Source organism: Tachypleus tridentatus, chromosome 1 (assembly GCF_004210375.1).
Source record: "Tachypleus tridentatus isolate NWPU-2018 chromosome 1, ASM421037v1, whole genome shotgun sequence".
In the NCBI taxonomy this organism is placed as follows: domain Eukaryota; kingdom Metazoa; phylum Arthropoda; class Merostomata; order Xiphosura; family Limulidae; genus Tachypleus; species Tachypleus tridentatus.
This window is the reverse complement of record NC_134825.1, coordinates 145,956,895-145,982,921: the sequence shown is the minus strand read 5'-3', so window position 1 is coordinate 145,982,921 and position 26,027 is coordinate 145,956,895. Positions and strand designations below refer to the sequence as shown.

Below are 26,027 nucleotides of genomic sequence, written 5' to 3'. Positions count from 1 at the left end.
ATGGTGGGCTGCCCTTCAGAATGTGGATATTAATATGGTCCTGCACTGCCTCACTTTACCTACTTTTGAATTACTCTCCCAGTGTTCCTTATTTCACCATATGTCTTCCTTTTTTCTCCTATGTTTAACATGTTCTTTATCCTTCTACATATCTTTACTTTCTCTCGATCATTTTAAACCTTCCTATCTCTTTGGTGGCTAGTGAAGATAACTTCTTCATTTAGTCACTTTCCCATCCTTCTATTTCACATCTTTTTCTGTGGCTTGATTTGGAGAAACCTCTATGTCCTGGACAACTTTTCTGTTATCTTGCTTGCATGGCTTCCTTTGCAACCATCCTCTGTTTGTGATCTTTCTCCTTTCACCTTCACTAGTTGGGTTTGGCTCTTCCTTCAATTGGCTTATTCCTCTTTATCATCTTCCTCCTGTACTTTTTCCATTTATCTTCTTATCCAATTGAACACCTTACCTGTTCATTGGCATTCCATTTTTGTTGTCCCTTGGAGGTGCTTCTTCATTTGAATATGTGAACTACTCATGATACATTCATCTCTCCCTATTTGCATCAGATCATGATTTTCCTTCTCTTAGGGTTATGTTTTTCTGCTTGTAGCCATTCTCCAGAATTCGGTGAGTCTTTGAATAGGTAAGTTATTTTTCCTTTTCAGGAGTTCTTTTCTCTCTTATTGTTGCTCATTGTATGGATTCAGCTCTGTAGTGAGTGATGCCTGATCAGGTATTCTTTAACGAATCAAATCTGCACTGTAAAGCCATTTCAACTTCAGTATTATACTTCTATGAAAATGCAGTAGACACTGCAGAGATTGGGTGTTCCTTAAGATTGCTTGTAGGTATATCCTTGAGATGGAAAGTTAACATAAAATTTGCCTATCCTAAATTGCATGGGTGAATTAGAATGGGATAACTGCCCATCTCTGCCATGTCTTCTGTTGAATAAATTGGCATGGTCTGCTTTTAAAAACACTGTTTTGTGGTCACTCATTGCACTGTCTGTGGTGTTGTCATTCCTCAGGACTCTCCACTGCATTTTTCACCCATTTTCTTCCAGTGGAGTTTGAAAGAACTTATTACATTTTAGTTCCAAGCCAGTGAGGTTGTGGATCATGAAGGAATCCTTCTGAATGTGTTAATGAAATATAAATACATCAGAACGTAGAAATGATTATACAACTATTCAGTAGAATAAGGTGGTGGTGTTCTGCTAGTGTAAGTAACATAATATTTTCTGTTACAAAACATACATAAATGGGAGTGAGCCATCAAAATTACAGTTATCCTTTAAATTGGGATCCCTCCCCTCCCTCCTGTGGATATTAGTTTCTCGTGGCTGGGCTTTGGATTTAGATTGGTTAAGTCCTCACACATATTGCATGTGTGTATATATTCCTCCTGCAGTTGTGCTCTTTTTTTTTTTTTTTTTTTTTTCCACCTGTGTTGTGAGTCATGATGGAAATACAAATTATTATAGTTCTTCCACTTTCATTATCTGATTATATTTATTATTCCAACATTGTTACTGTGCTTGGGGCAGTTCTGGTAAGTTTTACTTTTGAGGAAGATGGTTTACATTAGACAGCCATCTTTACAATAACAAATGTCAGGTTCTTAAATTGATCTATCAATTTTTTTAGTAACATATGCCACATTCATAGGTCTGGGGTTCTTTATTCCCTCTGGCCTCATGAACTTGAGTTGAAGATGATATGGTACTTTTTTCTACTCCCACCAGATGGCTGTGTTTTGGATTATAGTTGACATGACACTAGTATAGTCCACTTTCCTACTCCAACATGGATGTCCATTCCCAGTGGCATAGTTTTTGAGGTAGTTAACTTCCCATATATGGTCCATTTCATCCTAGCCACTCTACACATTTTTACGAGTTTACCTACATTTATTATTTATGCAATAGAATTACATAATTATATGCTTCAGATCACTATCTGGCTTTAGTTCTTTCTCACTTGGATCTACTTATCCATTTTCTTCTCATATGTGCAATATCTTTTATGATGAGCAAAGAGTATACCTGTTTCAGAAGTGGTAAGGCCCTCTTTCAGGTCCTAGATTCTGTCTCCTCTTAGGGAGCATTTTTCTGACATCTTCCAAGGATACTTCTTCCTGTCCCTTGCATCAGTCCTTTCACTTATTCATTATCAGATTAAAGGTATTTATGGGAGAAGTGGTAATGTACTATATGGGAAATTATAATATTTCTGTGCTGAAAATGTATTTTTGATAGATATCTTCTTTCATACTTCTCATCCTTTCTCCCCACAGAAACTGGTGCTTCCATCTTCTGCCAAAACACAAAGTGATAGCTCAGTAGAACTGAATAAAGGGAGTTGTGTTGGGAAATAATATCACATTCTTATTGGTGGAGGATTGATGCATCATGATTTACAAAAGATGCATTGAAATGAATTTCCAGTGGAGGGAAAATAAAAACTTGTTGCATGTATAAACAGGCCTTGCATGGCCAGGTGGTTAGGGCACTCAGATCGTGGATTTTAATCCCTGTCACAACAAACATGTTCACCCTTCAAACCATGGGTGCATTATAATGTAATGGTCAATCCCACTATTCATTAGTAAAAAAGTGGTTCAAGAGTTGGCAGTGGATGGTGATGACTAGTTGCCTTCTCTCTAGTCTTATACTGCTAAATTATAGACAGGGAGCTCAGACAGCTCTGTATAGCTTTGCATGAAATTCAAAACAAACAAAGCATGCATAAACATTTTATTTTTCATTTCTTAGAGGGCATTACTAAATAATAACAGTTTTATGTGTGGGAGGTAAGTACCTATCAGACATTCACTTTCAGTATAAGAAAATTTTCTCTTTTATGTCATTGATTCTTTTTTCACCTCCAGGTTTTGCATTACCTGAGTATTTCCATTCTTAGTCTATTCATCATTGAAATTGGAGCCAAGCTTTATGCATTTCGACTGGAATTTTTTCATCACAAACTTGAAGTTTTTGATGCTGTTATTGTGCTGGTGTCATTTGTTCTTGACATAACCTTCAGAGACAAAGAGTCTGCTGTCAATGGTGTTGGGCTGCTAATCATTCTTCGATTATGGCGAGTTGCACGTGTGTTGAATGGTAAGCCAGCAGTATTTATGTAACTTATGTTTTTTTCACCTTAGAAATAATGTATATAGTTATAAGCTCTTGTTTAGTTTTTACATTTTTTTAAATTGAGAAACAGAACTACTAGAGCAGAAATTATGGATGTTATTTCTTACAGTTACAATTAGAAATGTATCAACAAACCTATGTCACATTTGTTATGTTTTCCAAACTACTATTTGGCTCTCTTTCTGTTCTTACATCTTTTTTGGGTCATAAGACCAGTTTTACTTAAATATATAATTTTTAGTGCAACTATTAGGTGTGTAGTAGTGTCCAAATATTTTGCAAAATTTTAAAGTTGTCCTTTGCAGAAACTTTAACTTGACCTCCAGGGATTCTAACTGGTCCACTTTATGTTAAGTCCATTTTATCAATTACAAATGTGAGATTTGAAAGAGAGATACAATTGCAAATATGTATGTTTGTGTTTATATAAAACTAAACAAAAACTCTAACTGAAAATAATAGTTTTTGAATATATCACTCTTAAAGTGTACTTAATCTTTATATTAATAAAGACAATATAATGTCTACTTCATATTTTAAATTTATTTTGATTTCATATTAACTTTGTTTGTGTGGACCCCATGAGCCAGGGTCTACATAAATTTCTCTCATTATTGTACATATTATTAGTAGGCTAGGATTTGTAAAATTATAGCTTTGTGATATATGTCATTGTGTATAGTTTGATTAGGCTTAACAAATACACTGTTTTTGGTTTGTCTGTAGTTCAGCTTATGGGTAACCTACAATTAGGTTAAATTATCTTGTGTTCTTCAACACATAGCATTTTAAACATGTGTTTATTTCACTACACATGCTTTTACATTTACATTATATTGACCTTTTCATTTTCATGATTCTTTATAATTTATACTTTTTACAATTATTTTTGTTTGTGAAGACCCCAGTGGGCAGAGGGCCATCTTAACTTCTTCTGCAACTGCTGAACCTATTTAGAGTGACAAGATTTTGACAGTTTTCCTCAGTCTGATTATATCCTGCCTAGACATATTTCAAAGTTGAATCTTCTCTCTCCTTCTTCAGAGAGTATTTTTTGATGAGCATTTTTGTGGCTCTTTTGAGATAGGTACTTGCATGGCTTTCCCTCCACAAGCTTTGGTTCACTTTGCCTTAGCTTACCATCAGGTATATTTCTTCTTGATTCTGTCTAGTTGTTCAGCTTTGTTTTACTCTCCTTGTTGACTTTTTTGACTCTCCTTCAGGAAGTGCCTACCTTACATCTCCTTTCTTAGGCATTCCACCTATAGGATCTCTCTTGTTTCTTTTTCCATCATGGGGTGTTTTCCATCTTCAACTGTTTTCCTCTGCACTTCATTTCTTGCCATTTGAGATTTTCTGGGGTGGGACACTTGTCCTATACAATTTGTTTACCATCCATTTATAATAGGGACTTACAGTCAGCTCTCTTTCTCCACTGATCCATTTTTTTGGGGCTACTCCTGTGCATTTTATTGATTGGTCTTTTTGATTGTCATCTTTATTTGTGTTTCATTTCCAACATCTTCTCAAGATTTACATGTACTACCTATGAGTTTCTCTATTTGTTGTGTATGCTTGATGCTTACTAATGTTTTAAATTTATTGGTTTTTCTCATTTTTAATGCATAGTTTATATCACAGTTAGATGAACTATTTCACAGGCCTAAAAATGCTCTTGATATGCTTTCTCATATTTCACTTCTTGGAACATTATCTAAGGTTTTGCTCCATATAATTTTGTGCCAGTTTTGTGACTTACCCTTTGGACTTATTTTAGTTTTATATATCTTTTGTAAGGTGGTCTGCATTTACCCTGAATTGAGGATTTTACTAACACCACTATATGGCATGCCTGGCTTCAGTTAGCATCTTCAGAAAAGGGGAATGGTCATGACATACTTATCTGTTTTTTTACACAAGTATCTCAGGTGACTGGATTTCCCAATTGTATAAGTTTTTCCTGTTACCTACCTAACAATCTCAACTATTTGGAGAGTGTCTTTTTATCAACACTAACCTCCACTGAAGCCATCTGTTCTTCTCCTCAAATGCATTTCAGGAAGCTTTTTGTTATCCACACCATTTTGGTTCCCTGTCTTATTACTAGTGATGTTTTAACATATTGGGAGGTGTGGATCTATGGAAGCATTTTTCCTTTTGGGTCTTGCACATTTATGATCTTTTCAGGAAAAGATGCATAACCTATGGTTTCTTGCTAAAGTTCCTCTGGATTTTCCTTTTAACTTTCCTTATTCCCTCTTGAGCTGTATGTATTGATGGTTGAACATATCTTCCATGTTGTCAGATTTACTGTTTCCTTTGACTCGTCTGGATTTGTTTTTCTTCCCCGGAGCATGGGTCGAGCAACAGCAGGTTTCAGGACAATGGTCAATGGACAAAAGGTCTTACTATATTAACACCCTACCACTTGTACCAGTCCAACATGTTTTAGTTTACTTTCTCCTTATCCAGATTTGATTACCACTGTTTGATTCTGACTATTTGATGGTAATGGCTTTATCACTCTTTCTTTATCCATTTATAAGAGACATTAGATCTTCATTTTTGAGCCTACATTCTTGAGATACATCTCCTGTTTTGTTCCAGGTGCTTTCATTCTTCTTGTCCCAACACATTTTTTCCCAAGGAGTGGCCTCTTGATCCTCAAATTTTCAGTTGCTCTACTTCTTGTGGGGTATTTTTTCATGTGAAGGAAGCATTTGCCTCCTTTCTTGACTTTAAGTTACCTCTTTTGTTTTTGGTCGTCAGTATATCATTCATTGACCCTAGCTGTCAACACAATTAACTAGTTTTTCTCCTTCCGTCACTTTACTTTCCAAGGTGATTTTGTTCATCCATACCACTCCAGATCAGGTCTTTCTAATTGATTCTTCCTGGCAAGTACAGATCTGGTTTTATCAACTGTTTCACTTCAATATATTTTGTTTTGTATTGGTTTTACTAACGTAAACTCTGGAGGCTTTTGTGGAATATTCTTGTCATCTTCCATCTTTATTCTAGTCAGATCCAGATGACATTCTTTGGTCCTGTACATGCTCAGAGTTGCTTCATTGCTTTCAAGGCTACTTTCTGTTGGCTTCATTTCCTCCTGATTCATTCCCATGCATTGCTCTTCTGTTTATCATTTTTTCCCCTTTTTTCACCTATTGGGTTCAGCTTATGATTTGATTAGTCTTTTATCCCTGTGTGTCCTTCTTCCCCTAATTACTTCTTGGTGTTTTCACTTCATTCAGGTGCCTTGAATTTTACCTGCTTTTTAACCTCATCATTAGTAGGAGGTATTTCATCTGTTGAGCACGAAGACTACACCTAATACATTCATCTCCTGTTGTCTGCTTTGGGGAGATATTTTTTCCTTGTTGGGATACCATCTTTCACGTGTTGCCATCCTTCACTGTTTGGTGAGACTGGAACTAGCTAAGTTTTCTTTATTATGTTATACATATTATTTTAAAGGGGCCTGTCCCATATTTTGTTCCTTCACTTTCATAATTTCCATGGTTACAAAATGCACATTGTTCATTACAATCATATGAACTAGTGAAGGAGACATTTAGAGTATATTCCATATGATGTCTTTGCTTTATAAATATGTCTGTTCTGGACCATTCTAACTTGGATATCTTCCTGAATGAGAGATACAATATGAACAACAACAACTCCATTCAGTTGAAAGTAGGGTGGTGGTGTTCTTCTGGTGCAGATGATGAGATGTCCTCCATATGGATACTTCATCATTGTATGGATTTGTTCAAGGAGCTGTTGTAGCCTTGGAGTCATAATGATTGTGATCCTTCATCCTACTCTTGCATACTGGGAATTGAGTTTTGGATTTGGATATGCACCAAACAACATTATGTCTTCACATATATAGTGCAATTTTGACCCCTCATCCTACCCCCATGTGGATCTCAGTTCCCAGCAGTTGAATTTGGATTTAGGGCTGAATCATGTGCACAGGATGTTCCTGGTCCCTCTCTCAGTTTTCCTTGATTGCACTACCCCAGTGTTGTGGGACATGGAGGATGAACTGTTTGGTTACTCTGCTTCTTCCTCTTGCTCTACCCATCAGTGTCTTTATGCCATGAATATAACTGCATTTGAGGTGATTCTGGTCTGTTTGGTTTAAGTGGGATATATTTATATGCTGTTTTACTCCTTCACATGTGCTCTGTTCATGGATTAGTAGTGGGAATTTTCAGCCCAAATCTGCCACATCTTTTCCTCATCTGGGTAAAAAGTATACATGGTACAGAAGAGGTGCAATATCCCTTAGTATAACCCTTTTATTAGAAGGTTCCCTTATTTGAATATCCTTTAGATGCATTGAAAGTATGCTTTTAATTTCTCTCTCCCACCAGTTTCTCTGTCTATTTAATATGGAATTCTAGCTATGTATGTGAGCAGAAGTTATAGCTTTCCTACACTAAAAGTCTTATTTCTGACAGGAATTTACTTATATTTGCACTTCCCACTCTTCCTCTTCACCGTCAACCCGTGCTTATGTTTCTGACTAAATTCAAAGTGATAGGTAAAATAGTTTGAGGTGAGTCGTGAGTGTTTGGCACTACTATTGGTGGTGGCTTTTTGCAGGATAATTTGCTTGCAAGAATAAGTTAAATCATATGAATTGAGGAGTGTGTGGAAGTGATAGATTTGTGGCATGCAAAATAATTTTTCCAAATAGCAGAGCACTGAATGAGAATAGCTGTGTATATGAGTGGAAGTAAGTATCTGTCAGAAATACATTTTCAGTATAGGAAATTTATAACTCTTAGAAGTTATTTCTTTTGTATAAGGATAACTTCTTAAAATGTTTCTCTTTCAAAGGAATATCTTAGTCTATATCTACTTCCTGGAAAATGATACTACCTTTTCTTATTCAAAGCTATCTCAACCTTGCTTTGCCCTTAAAACATTGCAAAATTTCTAACAGCACACCTGTCTTTTATGCCTCTTCATTTTTATGTCATTGCAGCAACATGTGTTGATCATGTGACTGCTTTCTACCAAACATACTGCACCACCTGTACTAGTGCAGGTAGCTTTTATACTATTCCAGCAAAATCCTTCCTTTCTCAGTTGTGCAGTGTATAGAAGTGTGTTTTAACTCATTTTCCATGTGGCTACACAATTTTGATTGTACTTCAAGTTTTGACTTTTTGTGTTTTGATTTCCATTGTTTCTACTCATTTGTTTTATAAATGTTTCTGCTTTTCACATTCCTTTATTCATACAATTTTCAGATTTAATTTGGTGGGTGATAAAATATCTGCTGTAGGTAGACAATGGTTCTGACACTATTTCTCAGGTCGTAGGGTCATTGATGTCTTCTGTCATAAGTTAGCAGGGAGTTTGTGTCTTACATATGGCCAATAATTTTTCCTCTAAAGTTATATTTTTTATGAGGAGTGATAAAACTAATGTATGGAAATTTTCTTTCTACTGCATTTTTTACCTGTTACCCTGCCTCCACATAATCTGCTTGGTTAGGTATTGTTCTGTTTCCCAAGGAATCTGTGGTAAGTTTTTCAGTATGTATTTCTCATAGGTATACTTGTATCAGTTTGTGTCAATGGGCCTTATTTTCACACTTGCAGTTTAGATCTTTCATCTCAATTTTGATCAGTGTTGTTTAAGTTATTCTTTTACCATATTAGTTACTTTAGTTTAAAATTGCATTTGGAATTTGATTATCCCTATGTTTTGTTTCAGTTTTTAATTTTTTTCAATGTTAATCTTAATTAGTTTGTAAGTTCCTTTTTCTTTGCTATTAGTCACAAATAAATGAAGATTGGATTTGAGTCAGTCTTTGTTCCCTGAAGACCTTTTTATTCACATGTTCTTTAGAGTCAGTTTTAATTTCATATCCTTTGTCTTATTGATTCATTTTGTAGACTTATCTGTTTGATATCTAAAGTTCATTTATCTTTCAAGTTTCTTCAGTGGTTTTGTACTTTAGGTGTTACTTATTGTTTTATGTTGTAAGCTGAATATCACACTTTGCAGATTTGTTATTTTTATCTACCTTGGAGACACAGTATGTTTCTAAATTTTGTTAGTTCATTAGAAATGAATGCTTTATCTAACTATGATTAATTTATGTGTCTTTTTAACTACACTTCACAATAGTTTTGTGGGTCATACAGGTTCTGTCTGAGGAATTCTGCCTTCCATTTTGATCACCCTGTATCAACATTTCAGATCTTCCATTCTTCTCAAGGTTGTACAACCAGTCATTTTGCCAAGTCTGTTCAAGACTTAGTACACAAAGGAGCTACTAAGCAAGTGGTGCCCACTCGACTGGGATTTTACCCCCATCTGTTTGTTGTCTTCAAAAATATGGGAGATTAAAGTTTCATCATGGATCTGTCCCAGCTATACACTTATCTAGAGAAAGCTTACTTCATTGTGGAGTTCTACTTCTCACTTCAGTGTTTTTTTTGTCCGTCACATTGTTTTTCTCTGGTTTGTTCATGATGTTTCTGTCTTCTGGTTCTGAGCATTACCATTCCGTGTTTCTTCAGTTTCATATGTAGTTTGTTAAATGATATGCTCCTTTGCACATCATCTTCACTCGCTCTTTGGACTCACCATTACATGAATGACTGGCTTTTGCTTACTTCTTCCTGTGCCCATTTAGTCACTCGCACCCACTTACTTCTTCAAGAAAATGCCTAGGTGGGGTTCCTCATCAAGATAGTTATTCACTTTGAGGTTCTCTTTATCTCCCAGTCACATCCTGCCTTCTCAGCTTCATCTCTGGAATATGGAGTGGGCAGCTGTGAAGGCCCTATCTTTTCTTTTATCTGCACAAGAGTTTCTCTCTCTATTTATGGGATGTGGACTTCCTTGGAAGCTGTTATTTCCTTTGGTCTGGTGCACATGCATTCCCTCCATTGAATGCTTCTCTAACTGGAGAACTTCCCCCATGATCTCATGGGAACAGGGCAATCCTTGCTTGATGACTTCATGAGGAATTGGTCATGGTGGGGGTTTTCATTCCTTTGAAGTGTCCTGAATCTCATCTGTTGACAGATGCTCCTTTGGTAACTAGGAGGACTGTTATCGATTCTTGAGAGATTTCAGACCAGTGATCAGTCAAGGAAGCTACTCTGCATATCTACATTTTGGAGTATTTGGCAATTTATTGGGCTCTGTATAATTTCTCCCATTCCTTTGGGGGAGGGTGATTATAGTTTTCTGACAAATTTTACTATCATCAGCTATATATCACCAAGCAAGGGGAACCAAGTCCAGGCTTGTAGCCAGTCAGGTTCTTCCCATGAAGTGGTTCCTTCATACTCATGTTTTTCTGTAGGTATGTTCTCAACAGGGAACACTGCATAATCAGTGATGTCGAAAAAACCCACTTGTAGATAAATATATATGCAAAACCGGCTCGTTTGGGTTGAGAAAATATTTTACATAGAAGGTCGAAACGTTGTTTGCTCTTCTATGTAAAATAGAACACTGCATGTATATGAATTTCCCACTCACTGGAATGTTACACTTCCTTTGTGTTCTTCAGTTCCTCATCCTTTATCTCTGAGGTGGAGATTTTTTATTCAGGAGTGGAAGGGTCTTTATATATGTTTGTCTTCTGATCAGAGTCATTTCCTAGGTCTTTTCCCTTATCCAGATCACTCCTTGTTGCATTGCTCCATTTTGGCTGGTTCAGAAGTTTTTCTTTGCTCTGGGCCTTACTGGAGGAATAGCCTCTGCCCTTACTTCTGACCTGATCACTCCTCTGATGAAATGTTTTTCATTCCAACATCATCACACTCCAGCTTTGTGTTTTTTTTTGTCCAGTCCCAGGGACTCATCTTTCCTAAAGAGTCTTTCCTTACCTATGAATTTTTTTCTTCCTCCTTGCCTATGTGTCAGAGTCATTGGTCTTACTTCAGACTTTGGTCTATTTGCCTTGGCTTCTGACCTTCACATTTTTCTATTTCTCACCTGACCCATTTATTCATCTGTTGTGTCATCAGGGTTTATCTGTTGTAACTGTTGCTTTTATAAAGCTGTCTTTTCAAACACTATCCCTCCTCCTATTTCTGGAAAGTTTTCTCTTCTTTGATTATTTCTCTCCTTATTGTTCCTTTTATTTGGTCCATCTGTCATGTTTCTTTGTTCTGCTGGATTGTATTCTTCATGTGGTTGTTTATACCCTGTCTGATTCTCCCTCTGTACCCATTGCAAAGTGTTCCTTGTACTATTTTTCTCTTAAGACTTATTTCTTTCCCTTCCTAGTGTGTGGTCATAATTGTTCCAATATTTATGCCTTTAATGTTTACTGCATCCTTTAAGGTTCTTTATATGTTATCTGCTATCCAGATCAGGTCTTCCTTTCCAGAATATTGTCTCTCCAGGAAGTTATTTAGCCTTTTATCCCTTATGCAACAGGCACCTTTTGATGCACGTCATGATGTTTTTAGTGACTTACATAAAAATTTAATTAAACTACCTATTATTTATGTTATACCAATTAGTATAGTTTAAAATAGCAGCTAATAAATCATATTTTACTGGTAATTAAGTTTTAAGTTTATAAGACAATACTAAAAATAAATCCTGAATTTCTTCAAATGTGAGAAATGTAATTTTTTTTTTGTAGGCATTCCCTCTTTCATAATTTATTCATTATCCAAACAATAAGTATGAAATTTAATGTAAAATACTGGCTATCAAATTGACGTTGTTCTAACAAAACATAGTTTATGTAACCTTCAATCTTGTTTGGTGACAGAGTGAGCAAAGAGCATACCTGTTCCAGAAGTAGTGCTATACACCCCTGTTCTTTGACTACTGTTGAGCCTTTACTGGTCCTTCCACCTTTGCATTGTGATATTCTAGCTTTGGGTGAGTGGAGGTAGTACTGTTTTGGAGTTAACATTTTCTAATGCTGAAAATGTATTTCCAATAGGCACTTACCTCCTGTTACTCACTTCCCACCAATATGCCTGCATTTCTGGTTTGTATCTGGCAAGTCTTTAAAGTGAGGATTTTGCTGGAATGGTAGAGGGGTGTGTTTTTCTCATAGCAAAGCCACATTATACTATCTGCTGTGTCCACTGAGGAGAATTGAACCCCTGATTTTAGTGTTGTAAATACATAATTTATACTGCTTTCCCAGTGGAGGATGAATGTTAGATATCTGCACTAGTGTATGTGGTGCATTGTGATTGGTGGAAGATAGTCACATGATCAGCACATCTTGCAGCAATGGTACAAAAGTAAAAGGGTATAAAAGACTAGTGCACTGTTTAAAATTTCAGTAAGAAAATAAAAAATATTTTGATTGTTAACCTTGAGCAGTAATCTTACATTCCCCAGGTTTATTACTTAACCAGAATCAAAGAATGTTCATAAAGAGAAATCTCACAGTAGCCTAGAAGTAAGTATATGGGTTTATAACACACATACAAAAAAAAAAAAAGGTTTTAATACTCGTGATGGACACTACACAGATAGCCAGTTTTATAACTTTGCATTTAAGGACAAATAAAAACCCAAAGAGGCAAATACAGTATATTTTTATGTTTGTGAACTCTTGTTCTCAAGACATGGTATATTCTAGGTTATTTGTTTTATCAATACATATAAGTGAGCATGCTAAACATGGAATATTTAAACACCTTTAGCCTGTAGTAAGTTATCAAGGGGTCAGTTAACAATTGTCTCAGAACCCTGAATAGTGATGAATAGAATAGAACCCTTAATACTCGTGATGGACACTACACAGATAGCCAGTTTTATAACTTTGCATTTAAGGACAAATAAAAACCCAAAGAGGCAAATACAGTATATTTTTATGTTTGTGAACTCTTGTTCTCAAGACATGGTATATTCTAGGTTATTTGTTTTATCAAGTAATTTTAGTAAGTGAGCATGCTAAACATGGAATATTTAAACACCTTTAGCCTGTAGTAAGTTATCAAGGGGTCAGTTAACAATTGTCTCAGAACTCTGAATAGTTTGATTATAAAAACTATATTTCATTGTGTCTGACACCCTATTTCTTTAATACCTCTCATGTAAGGAATAACCAGTCTTCTTCAAATACTTATTCATGAGTCTAAATTTCTTAATTTTTACTTTCCTTTTAAGTAATATTAACATAGATATCTTTATCTCAATATTAAAATATGTATGTGAACTCATTAATAGACAAATATGAATACTTTTTTAAAAATATTTTTCTTGTAGAAAGTGATCTCTTCTAACTAATGTGCATTTTTCATGTCAGAGTTAATTACCTATAAGTTTATAATAAACTTTAGTAAAAGAATTATCTATTTATCCATATAACAAGTTAGTTTGTCTAGTCTTGTAGTTTTTTTAATGTTTTTTTTTTTTAATTCTGGCAAAAGGGGTATTGTTTTGCTACTCCAATCATTTGTATTTTACTATATTTAAAACTGCTCATTCTAAATTTTTTATTTGAAAAAGATTTATTTAAGTTCTCAGTATATTACAAAATTTGTATTTCAATGTTAATTTATAAAATTATGAGTGGATAACAAACATTGTGACATTTGAAGATTTGACAGCAGACCTGTTGCATCAACTAATTATAGTTTGAAACAAGTGATTCAGGAAGCTTTTTAGGTGATGTTTTAGCTGATAACACATCAATATTGTTTGTATTGCTTGTAGATAAAGAAATTTGCTTATTTACTAATGTTGCAAAGACAAAAACACAATGTTAGTAAATTTAAGTCATGCCAGAATTCTTTCTTGAACTACTGTTTAAAGTAATCATAAATAAATTCAATGTAAAGCAACAAATATTTACACAATAAAAATCATTTGCAGATTCCTATACACTCTACTTACTGATGCTTCAACACATCTTAAGAAGTAGAACTTGACAAAGACTCTGTTGAACTATGAGTATTATAAAAATTTTTTTGGTCAGTGCTTTGCAATTTATATTCAAATTGTCTAACTAATGATGTTTAATAGCTTTGCAAACACCCCCTACTAGTAACATCTTTTTGGATTTTAATACGTCTTTGGATGCGAGATAAAAAAAAAGTAAATGCAAATAGAACTTAAAATGCTACTGCATAGTGCAACCTTAAACAGATTAATATTGTTCCAAGCCATCTGCACATGTATAGTTTTCATCTATAATACCTAATTAAGTTTTAACTATGTTTACTTTATGATATTGCAGTTACCATGTGAAGAATCAGTTTGAAGCAAAAACTTTAGTAAAACAAAATCATTTCTGTATAGAGACATGATATTTAATTTAATTCATTGTAAAGTTCTGAAAGTGCATTCTTTCCAACCAGTATTGGTTGTTATGGTAATGACCATTGCTTTTAAATGCAAACATTTTAAAACATTAATTCTGTTACATACTCTAAATTAATAGTTAATGCAGTCAATTCTTTAAAAGTGATGTAAATAGCTTTCTTTTTAAATTGTGTAAGTCTTCATTTACAGCTAGGTTAATTTTGGCTTATTTTCATGCTAAAATACTTCTCATTTATCTTTATACATGCATTATTTCTTTTTAATGCAACAAATATGAAGCTGCTACAGATCTGAACTTGAAAAAGTGTAACTGTATCATAATGCTTGAAACATATTCACTATAGATACACAACTTTAGTATTAAAGTAATCTGTAAGGATATATTAGATTGTTTGAAAAATAATTTTATATTAAAATTTTAGTCATTTATAAGGATAAGAAACCTGTCTTTTTTGTGGCTTTATATATATACCATTGAAAACCTGCAACTTGCTTCTTTTCATTCGTGCTTTTATTCTTTTCTAAAATTTTATTTCCAATATTTCATACCCTTACAATTAATGATGAAAAAGAAAGTTGTGCATCATTTTTTTGCATCAGTTCAAACTTGGTCATAATGCATTGCAAACAGCTTGCATTATCAACCAAGCATGGGGTAAAAGAACAATCTCATAATGTATAGTACAGTACTGTTTCCAAAAGTTTCATAACAGAGATATGAGTCTTGAAGACAAGAAGGGCAGAGGAGGTCCTTCTGCTATTGAAAATGACCAACTGAGAGCATTAATGGAAAGAAACCCTCACAAAACTATTCCAGAAATGGCACAAGAATTGGGTGTTGGAGTTTCCATAATTCTGGACCATCTCAAGCAAATTGGAAAAATGAAAAAGCTCAACAAGTGGGTTCCACATGAACTTAGTGAAAATTGGAAAAAATCACCATTTTGAATTATGCTCCACACTGATTTTGCACAACAGAAGTTACCCGTTTCTTGATCAAATTGCCACCTGTGATGAAAAGTAGATCCTTTATGACAACAGAAAGTGATCTGTGCAGTGGCTCAACTGTGGTGAGGATCCAAAACACTTTCCAAAGCCAACAGAAGATTATGGTCATTGTATGGTGGTCTACAGCTAGTATTATCTATTACAGCTTGCTCAGTCAAGGCCAGAATATCACTGTGGAGTTTTGCTGTCAAGAATTTGAAAAAGTGCATAGAAAGTTGCATGAGAAAATGCAGTAGTTACTCAAAGAGGACCAGTCTTGTTTTATAATAATGCTTGGCCACACGTTGCTCAAATGATGCTCCAAAAGCTCAACGAATTGGCCTGTGAAACATTGCCTCATCCTCCTTACTCTCCAGACCCACTGACTACCACTTTTTCAAGCATTTGGACATCCTTTTACAGTACAAAAGATTCAACAACAGAGAAGCAGCAGATAATGGCTTTAAAGAATGTTTTAGTTCTAGGACTTCAGACTTTTATCGTCATGGCATAAATAATGTTGCTTCTCATTGGCAAAAGTGTGTAGATTCACTAGGTTCCTATTTTAATTAACATAGAGTAACTGTTTGATAAATAGTGAAATGAATTAAGACTTAATTGAAAAAGTTAGCAGACAGGCTATTGTATGAATTTAAATTTGTGAATTAGTTCATACATATGTATTCAAATTCATCACAGAAAAACGTAATAAATTTTCATAACCATTATAATATTACTGTATAATTGAACAGCCTTAATCTTATGAAGTTTATCTTAGCAACAAGACAGTGTATTGTTATATATACAAGGAGTTTTCAGAAAAAAATGAATTTTCTTTTGTATGTTGAACATAAAGAAACAGTGGGTAATCATACTAATGGTCAAGATCTATCTTGGGTAGAGCATCTTGTGTGTGGCTGTGATAAGGTTGAAAATTGCAATTGTAAATGAGTTGGCTTTGAATAATGTGCTGTAATTAAGTTTCTAATGAATGAGAGACAACCAGGGTATGGTATTTAACTGTCATCCACCCGTTGCCACTGTAAGTGTATTCTGACATCAGGATGGAAAGTGTTTTCTTCCAACAATGTGCCACATTCCCATGTTGCATATTGTTCAAATGACCGAGTTAAAGAAAATTGAGTGGTCAGTTCTTCCTCATTTCGCAGATATTTATGACCCAGTCAGATCTTGACTCCAATTTCTCATTCTCCTTCAAGTTGCATATTGTTTAAATGGCTTTGTTAAAGAAAATTGAATGGTCAATTCTTCTCCATTCCACAGATATTTATGACCTAGTCAGACCTTGTGACTTTCTCCCTCAAGTTCATAAGGACAGCACTTTTAGATGAGTTTGAGCACTACACATGAACTTTGACAAACTTACAGGATTATGGAAGAAATGCATTTAATGAGAATTGTGTTGAGATGTAACACTTGTTTATGCACATCCTCAACAGGATTATACTATTCTTGATTTTAACTTTATTTTGTTAGCTTACAGTAAATAAAACACCTCTTGTTTCTGCATATCCCATATAGAATCATCCAATTATTTGAAAACATTGGTAGTATTGATACAGAAAATAAAATTTGTTGATGAAGTAAACTGAAAGTAGGTTTCTTTCGACTTTATTAATCAGTCACTAGTAATGAAGTAACATGTTTAGAAATACAAGGATTGGGTAGGTAATAAAAAAAACTAGTGTCACAGAAGAATAATTATGTTAAAGTTTTTGTATGTAAGTTAGATGTAGTAGCATTTTATTAGAATTTTTTTTCTTATGATGCAAGGTTTAGAAATGGAATAATTGTTCTTGTCTAGGAAGAACTGGATATCAAAAAGTGCAGAAGTTTCTGTTAATGAAGAAAATGCATTATACAGAGCAGTATGTAAAATATTTACATAATTCAGTTATACTTGAAAAGTTATTATATGCATGATTTACAATGTATTCTGCCTGTAATAACATCATCATCAGAAATAAATAAATGATTAAACACTTTATAGTAAATATAAAAATGTTTTCAGGTTTTTACATAAATATTAAGGAACACTATATGGAGTATGCATAAGAAAGCTGGAGCATATAATTGAATATAAAATAGGCGTAAGTTAGGCCAACTGTGCTTTTGCCAGTACTATATGGGATTTCTTTGTTTTTTCCCATCTTCCAGTCTATACTGAGAAAAACATGCAAATAAGCTGGTTTCTGAACTTTATCAGAAGAAATTTTACCGTGTGTGGACATGCATGCTTTCAAGTATACTTGATATGTTAAGGATTATAACCACAGAAATAAACATTTATAGGTTGAAACTTGTAGTTATAGAAATAAATTACTTATTAGGTTCAGATAATTAGTTTTTGAATCCTTATAATCTGATCCTGTTTAACATAAAAAATGAACATTATAAATTTATATTTTTGTTTGTTTGCTATTTTTAATATTTGTATGCATTTTTAATTTTAGATGCAGTCTTGCTGGTGTTTCAAAACTCATATTTTCTGTTTTTCATCTAGTCTGATTTTTATTTGTATTACTTCATGTATTTCAGTCTTTATTGCCTGCTACTGTGATATTCACTTCTCTTTGTTCAATACAGTGAGCTTGCTACCTTAGTTTATTTATTTTCATCAGTTATGTGGACATACCAGTTAATATTTAGCTTGATTTTTCCAACATAGGTATTGTGCTTTCTGTAAAAACCCAAGCAGATCACAAATTAGCTAAGGAACAGAAGAAGAGAGAAAATCTGGAACAGGAACTCGTTAGGAGTAGAGACTATATTGCTGCTTTAGAAGAAGAGGTGGAGACCTTGCGGAGAATTCTTAAGGATAATAACATTAAAGAATTGCCTCCAACTGTTATAGATAATAGAGCTTTTAAATGTACAATCTTGAATGTTGTAGCTGAAGTTAACCACATGATCACATAAAGTATATGAAATTCATAGAATGGGCCAAGTATGGAATTTTAATAAACGTTTTGAAAGTTTCTGAATTAACTACAGAGATGTTGGCACATATGGTTTATGTAATGTGTTTGTGGTGACTTACATGAACTGTACATAAGAAAGCGTATAATCTGTAAATGTGAATTTTTTGTAATCTTAAGGTGAAACAATAATCTCTTATAGAAACTAGCTCTATTATTTTCGTTTGAATAACTCAAAACTCTAATGAATTTTTTATGAGTGTTGAACAAAAAATAATTGTGAATGAAATTTATGTAAAAAATGTACTAATATGGAGATTTCTTGTAAGGTTAAAAATACTCTGCTTTTAGTAGTATTTGTAAAGCATTTTCTCATACAAATTCACTGGAACAAGAAAAGAAAGAAAAATATATTTTGGTGCCTTATTAAGAGTGTTAAACATGTGACTTGAAAGCTAAATTATCTTAGGCAGACTATTATGTTAAAATGAGTTTTTTGAAGTCTTATAACAACATTATAAAACAAATTACTACACCTTGGTGGCTTTAGGAATTTAGGTAGTGATTTTAATGGTTCTGATGTCTGTAGATACATTGCTACCCTATTGCTTAGATAGTTATATTACTATTGGATATAACAAATATAGATTATTTTATAAAATCATTTGATATAACAAAAGTGCATGAAATTATATATATATGTACTAAACATCAAGCTGACTGATGTCTATTTATTTTATATAACTCTTGTTAAGCATACACACATGATAAATGATTACAATAAAATGTTGTTTGATGTTATATTTATATATGTTTTATAAAAAATGCATTAAAATGTTATTAATCTGTTGTGGTATCTTTATATTCAGTTAATAATTTATGGAAATTAGAATATTTCTAATGCATATACATATTTTTTATTCATATGAAGCATACTTTAATAAATATTAACTTGTAAGATAATTACACAGCAATCACTTCATGACTTCTTTTTGTCAGGTTTACAAATTAAAATCTAAATTCTCAATGCACAACAATTAATTGATTGTATGTGCCTCTCATATGTTTTATACTTCAATGTTCTTATATTTTTTTCTTATGGAGTTTGGTGTCATCTATGGTCATTGTGCATGGATTGTGAATTTGGAGACTTGTGCTCCATGACTTATTACCACATAATCTTGCTTTGTACTTTGGATGTGTGGGGTCACTTTAATAGTAGCACTTAAATCCAATTATTCAGCAACTCATTCAAATTTTAATTTTCATTTTTCTATTAACTGTGACCCAGTTGAAAGTTTGAGTAAAGGAAATCCAGTTTAACCTGTTTCAATCAATATATTTATGATTAAGTGGAAACAATTTTATATATCCACTTGCCTCTATTTCTCAGTTTTCTGAATTATTTTCATGGCTTTTAAGTATTTACGTTTTATTGACACTTTTCTTTTAAACTTGAATGTAATTGATCCTAACACTAAGTTTGAAGTTGAAAATGAAGTTGATAGTAAGTTTTTATTTTTAAATATTTTATTGGAAGAAAGATACAAAGAATCTCAATCCACTTTATTTCCTTAGGAATACAGTACAAATTCACTCATTTATTGTCAGTAGAATTCCTTCCCCAATTCTAAACAATAAATAGAGGTGATGGTAAGAATTTCTCCATCCTCCTGATACAGCTAAAAATATGTTTTCCTTTCAACAGCCTTTTCTAACCAAGAAAAATTTTCAAGAGCCTCAATAAGTAAATATCCTTACAAAGTGGTAACTAAAACTATTGACCCTAGAAAATGAATTGCAGGTTAAAGATCTAAAAGAATTAAATTTTAAAACCCTGCCACTTATTTTATGTTGCTACACATTTTTAAACTTTCACATGCTATTTAGAAAATATAGTCAAAAATTGTTAAAAGAGAGTGATATTCATTTAATTATGAAATTTTCTTTCCTGTCACAGAAACTATTATGGCAGCTTCTACAAGTAGGAAATTTACTAACAATGCTGCATCATGACTGTTGTATCTAATTATGAATCTGATTCATGATGATTGCCATAAATACCAAACACGACAGTTTCAAATCTTTTAGTAGTTGACTTTATCATGATCATCCAGATGGCCTTCACTGATAAAAGTACATTTGAAGAATTTCCTAAGAAGCGTCTAAGTGTGATTCTTTCTTAAAACTTCTAATACGTTGCAGTGGCTGGTGACAGTTATTCTTATGACCAGTAAATCAAAAGAAGAAAATGAGTTGGATGTGCCAGATTCCACATGCAGGGAAAAAGGAAGCCATCAAAAGTTATTACCTCACCCAAACAATGATAAAAAAAATCTTTTCTAGATCTGCTGACAAATCTAATGTGACAAATTTATTATTGAGAGATTAGTTGGAGGTTGATCCAGAAGGATTGTCACGTAGAAGAAAGTTTTCTTAACAAAGGGCTTCAGAGACACTCGAAACGCAGTTGTAGTGAAACATGGGTAGTTTATCAGAGTGAAAGAGTTCCAGTCAGATCATGAAAGGCTAACTCAAGAATATCACCACCTGTCAGCAATACACTTAAAACACTGGACATATAACATGTACTGTGGAGCATTGACTCAGATATCACTGTTGCATACCCACAATATATCTTACCATTAAATACTCAAGAACTACTCTTCAGGAATTGCATTGCATTAAAGAGTTGCTTCATCTCAATGCACTCTGTTACTTAAGATCTTGGATATATATCTTCTGTTATCCACAATCCATGCCTTGAAGGGTTGTAACTCCGTAAGTGCATTTTAGGGGATAGGATAAAGAAATTGAATGAAGATCCTGACTGTAAATTGTGATCTACTGGATGACTTCAAGCAACTTGGTCAAGACTTTGAATCCTCATTGATGATGCTATGGTATCATTAATACAGTTTACATCACTGGACATGTTGAGATATGATCATTTCTGTAAAAAACGTACTACCACTTAAAAGCTAGTACCCACGATTGATGCTTTTTCACAATATGTAAAAAGAATAAATTATCAAAGATTCATATGATTGTATGTTACACTACAATTGTTAAATTTCCCATCACCAGGTGGGAATGGGAGAAAAAATTTTCATGGTGGAGTGCTTAACCCAGTGCTGATAGAAAATTCTCTAGATCCTACACCAGTCTTAGTTTTTGCACGTGCAACTAAGTAATGCAGATATAGAAAGGAAAATTATTGTGCTTTGAGGCTTGTTTTTGGAATAATGAAGAATGTATCAGCAGACTTGTTGAAGTCTTGTCTGACTAAGAGAAATGATGAATCTTAAATTTCAGGCTCATTTCTCATAGTCTTGTGCTTGAAAGGTAATTAATGTTTTGAGACAAATACTGTCATTTTATTTACAAGCATAAAAAGGTACATTTGAGTTTGAACTAATTATCTACCACATTGTTTTAATGATTATATTTGTAGTAACAACATGACATTTCTTAATTTAATAAAGTTCTTTTAATTAAACATATCACCATGAAAGTTTTGGGTACTTTGTTGAACATATTGTAAAAATCTGAAAAATTTGGTAGGAAAATTTAAATAAATGAATAAACTATTTGATATGGCAAACAAACAGAAAACACTGTGTATACTTGTCCAGATGAAATCACAGTTGAAAATACTTGAATTTGTTTAAGATTCACAGCTCTCTTTATAGACTTTCACAATGATTTTAAAGTTAGACTTCACTTAATCATATCCTACGAGAACCACTTAAAGAAAATATGACTAAGTTCAGCAGGTAAATTCACTTTTTTTGCACAATCCATAGCATAATCTCTTGATCACTGTTCTCTAACAGCATTGGTCAGCTGTTCAATTTAGTCAACATCATTCTGGCCAGAGAAGAACATTACATTTCTTTTCAGCTTGAATGTTATACAGGGTAGCCCATAAGTCCCTACCCATCCCTATGTTATTATGTTATATTCAATTACGCATGTATTATAAATTTATTTTTTTCAGAGAAATATGACCAATGTAAGCCCATTTACACTTGAAGAGTGTATTGTGACAAGAAGTATGTGGGTACATGAGAGCAAGAATACTGGTGACACCCTGGATACAATAACTGGCAAATTTAGAGAGAGATTCAATAAGGATCCACCAACACGAAAAACAATGCCAAATTGGGAGAGCAAATTGTTTCAAACTGGCAATATTAAGGATGCACCTCGTCCAGGAAGACCAGTTAAACGTAGAGAGTCATGTGCTGGTGTGGAAGAGTTAGTAATTTACTCACCATTAAAGTCGACAAGGAAAAGATCAGATGAACTTGGTATCCCGCGAGCAACCATGCAGACCTTTATGAAAAAGGGCATGGGAATTAAAGCATGGCGACCCACATTTGTGAATGAACTAAGTGATGTTGATAGAGAAAATAGGAAACTGGCGTGTGATGAGTTACTGCGAATCTTCAATACGATCCCTTTTTGAGTAAAGGTGATGTTTACGGATGAGTGTGCAATTTACCTTTCGAGTCGAGCACGAAATGTTTACTTCTGGGCAAAGGAGAATCCTCATTATTATGAAGAAATTGAATACAATACTCCGCATGTCATGATGTGGGCAGCACTTAATGCGTGTCATGTTATTGGACCATGCTTCTTTGACGGGCCAGTAAACCATACCTCATATCTAAACATGTTACAACAATGGTTTATACCGAAACTCGATGAACTTGGAATCAGAGATGAGATTTGGTCTCAACAAGATGGAGCTCCTGCTCACTATGCGAGATTATCTTAATGACACTTTTCCAGACAAATAGATAGGTCGTGGTTCTGTGACATCCATGAAATGGCCCGCAAGAAGTCTGGACTTGACAACATGTGATAACTTTCTTTGGGATACATAAAGGACATTGTGTCTAAACAACATTATAATACTAATGATGAGTTGAAGGCAGCTGTTACCACGGCATTTGGAACAATAACCCCGGTTATGTTGAGGAAAATGTCTCGCAGAACATGGCGTCGCATAATATTATGCAGCGAGAATGAAGGACAGCACACAGACACACTGAATAAATAAGATATATGGATGGGTAGGGACTAACGGGCCACCCTGTATATTATTACAATATTCTTTTAGGCAGAATAGAGAATAACGAAGCAAAGCAAGGAAAAAAGGCAATCCCAGCAACTATTCACAAGATATTTATGTGTTAAAGCTGCATACACATCAAAAAGGAGAATTTAAAAAAATCATATATATTTAAAGTGAGCACAGAGCTTATGAGTGCACACCACAAATATATATATGTATGTGTGTGTGTGTATTCCTAGCTAGGCTTCGTTTACAGCGCAAAGGTGACATGAAACATTTTGAATTTTATTAGAACAAAAGAGTTCAGGAAGTAGTTTATTCTAACATATGCTGTAAATTACCCACATTTTATTTCAAAAAAACTCATTTAATAAAACATAGCTCAAACTTAACCTATCTCCAAAATATAAAATTAGTGCCAATCTTATTTGCATAATCCTACTGTTTTATAATGACCACTCCCTAAAATGTGGGCCCGGCATGGCCTAGCGCGTAAGGCGTGCGACTCGTAATTCGAGGGTCGCGGGTTCGCGCCCGCGTCGCGCTAAACATGCTCGCCCTCCCAGCCGTGGGGGTGTATAATGTGACGATCAATCCCACTATTCGTTGGTAAAGAGTAGCCCAAGAGTTGGCGGTGGGTGGTGATGACTAGCTGCCTTCCCTCTAGTCTTACACTGCTAAATTAGGGACGGCTAGCACAGATGGCCCTCGAGTAGCTTTGTGCGAAATTCTCAAACAAACCCTAAAATGTGATTGAAAGAATACTGTTTTTATTTTGTGGAAATTTTGTTAACATAGTTAGAAATAAGCAACAGAGTTTTTAATAATAATGGGGCACTTGCACGGGATTTAAACCATTTGGCGAATTGGAAAAATAACTGGCATGTTACTTCTAATTATAATAAATGTAAAGTAATACACGTAAGTTTTCATTATTTAAATGATGATAAACAAATTATAAGAGCACGAGAAATTTTTCAGTGGGTGGCTGTACAATTTTTGTACAAATGATATTATGAGGTTATATTTTCTACTGCTAATTTTGCCTATATAAAAATTTGCCCGAATGGCCGTATGTACTGCTAGTTGGGAAAGATGCTGCTCCCCTCCATTCATCTCGTACGCTTATAAATATACATTGGATGAGAAATATCTGAATTGTATCATGAAAGAAAAAGACCTTCGTGTTTTGGGTTATTAGTCTCTTACACCATCAAAAAAAAGTACGTGCAATTGCTAGTAATAGGGCAAATACGATTAAAGGTTACATATATAAAAAAAAATATTGGATATAACTTTAAAATTACCATTTCTTTGTATAGGTCATTGGTTAGACCTGATTTGGAATATTGTGTTCAGTTTTGCGTTTTTTACCTTACAAAACACATTGACGTTTAGGAAGAGGTTCAAAGGATGGTTATTAGAGTGGTAACTGTGACGGAAAGATTGGCATTAGAGGATAGTTTAAATACTTGAAATTGTCTTTTATTAAGCGGATAGAACATTCTCGATGTATCATCAAGCCCGTTGTTATGTAAATTGTGATCTTACAATAATGATTTCTGTTGAGTATAATTATTTGTTTGTTTTCTTTAGAGTAAAACAACATTGGTTATTTACTGCTTCCGTTGGCCCGGCATGGCCTAGCGCGTAAGGCGTGCGACTCGTAATCCGAGGGTCGCGGGTTCGCGCCCGCGTCGCGCTAAAACATGCTCGCCCTCCCAGCCGTGGGGGTGTATAATGTGACGGTCAATCCCACTATTCGTTGGTAAAAGAGTAGCCCAAGAGTTGGCGGTGGGTGGTGATGACTAGCTGCCTTCCCTCTAGTCTTACACTGCTAAATTAGGGACGGCTAGCACAGATAGCCCTCGAGTAGCTTTGTGCGAAATTCCCAAACAAAAATACTGCTTCCGTAGCGGGAGAATTGAATCAATATATATATATATATATATATCAATCCTCTAGCTGTAATAACTGGCTTCAGATGGCGCTTGGGTGATGTACTAATTATTGTAAACATCTTTAGAAAACATGTGCTTGATATAAATAAGTTTAGAAAAGTTAGTAAAGCAGTAGGTGAGTACTGATAATTTGATGCATTCAGTTGTTTCTAGCGATAGTATAAATACGAAGTGTTTATATAATTGCGTATATTAGATACGTATTAATATTTAATTAAGATCAACCAGCACTGAATGGTTTGACGCTATTTGTAACAAGAAGTTTATGACTCGGAAGTATTAGTAATAATATTAACATGTATTACTATACAGATAACATTTTAGTTCATATTCAAAATGATATTTAAAATAATTAGAATGATTGAAGTTTGACAGTTTGTTATTAACCACAAAGCTACTCTGCGACTGAGGGGCTCGAAGATCAATGAGAAAGAGAAAGAAAAATTCTTTTTTTTTTAGGAATTGAATTTGAATATTTCTTTTATAATTTAATTTTCTCTGTCAATAATATCAAAGATTAAGTTTCAATACAAAGCTGATGGTAAATAACTAATATTTAACCACTTAATTGCATAATCACTTTACATTGCCTAATTTAAATTTTA

General features: G+C 34.0%; 3 protein-coding genes across 9 annotated transcripts in view; all 3 read left to right on the top strand.

The window, feature by feature from the left end:
* LOC143226210 (voltage-gated hydrogen channel 1-like) overlaps positions 1-19,228 on the top strand; it is a 47,681-nt gene extending 28,453 nt beyond the window's left edge. For all 6 annotated transcript variants that reach the window (XM_076456940.1, XM_076456909.1, XM_076456900.1 and 3 more), the window contains 2 exons: positions 2,896-3,127; positions 18,129-19,228. In XM_076456940.1, coding sequence (XP_076313055.1) covers positions 2,896-3,127; positions 18,129-18,379 — 483 coding nt within the window. In that variant the 3' untranslated portion in view covers positions 18,380-19,228. The remainder of the gene's footprint in view (positions 1-2,895; positions 3,128-18,128) is intronic.
* Positions 19,229-22,858: 3,630 nt separating this feature from the next.
* LOC143233259 (uncharacterized) lies at positions 22,859-23,161 on the top strand. Its single transcript, XM_076469271.1, has one exon. It carries the CDS (start codon positions 22,859-22,861, stop codon positions 23,159-23,161), a length of 303 nt encoding a protein of 100 aa, XP_076325386.1.
* A 2,230-nt stretch (positions 23,162-25,391) lies between these two features.
* Positions 25,392-26,027, top strand: part of Dpit47 (DNA polymerase interacting tpr containing protein of 47kD) — a 69,174-nt gene continuing 68,538 nt past the window's right edge. Inside the window, exon 1 of one of the 2 annotated variants that reach the window (XM_076456877.1) lies at positions 25,392-25,537. The gene's annotated coding sequence lies outside the window, so the exon portion shown is untranslated. The remainder of the gene's footprint in view (positions 25,538-26,027) is intronic. The other variant, XM_076456887.1, reaches the window with a different exon arrangement.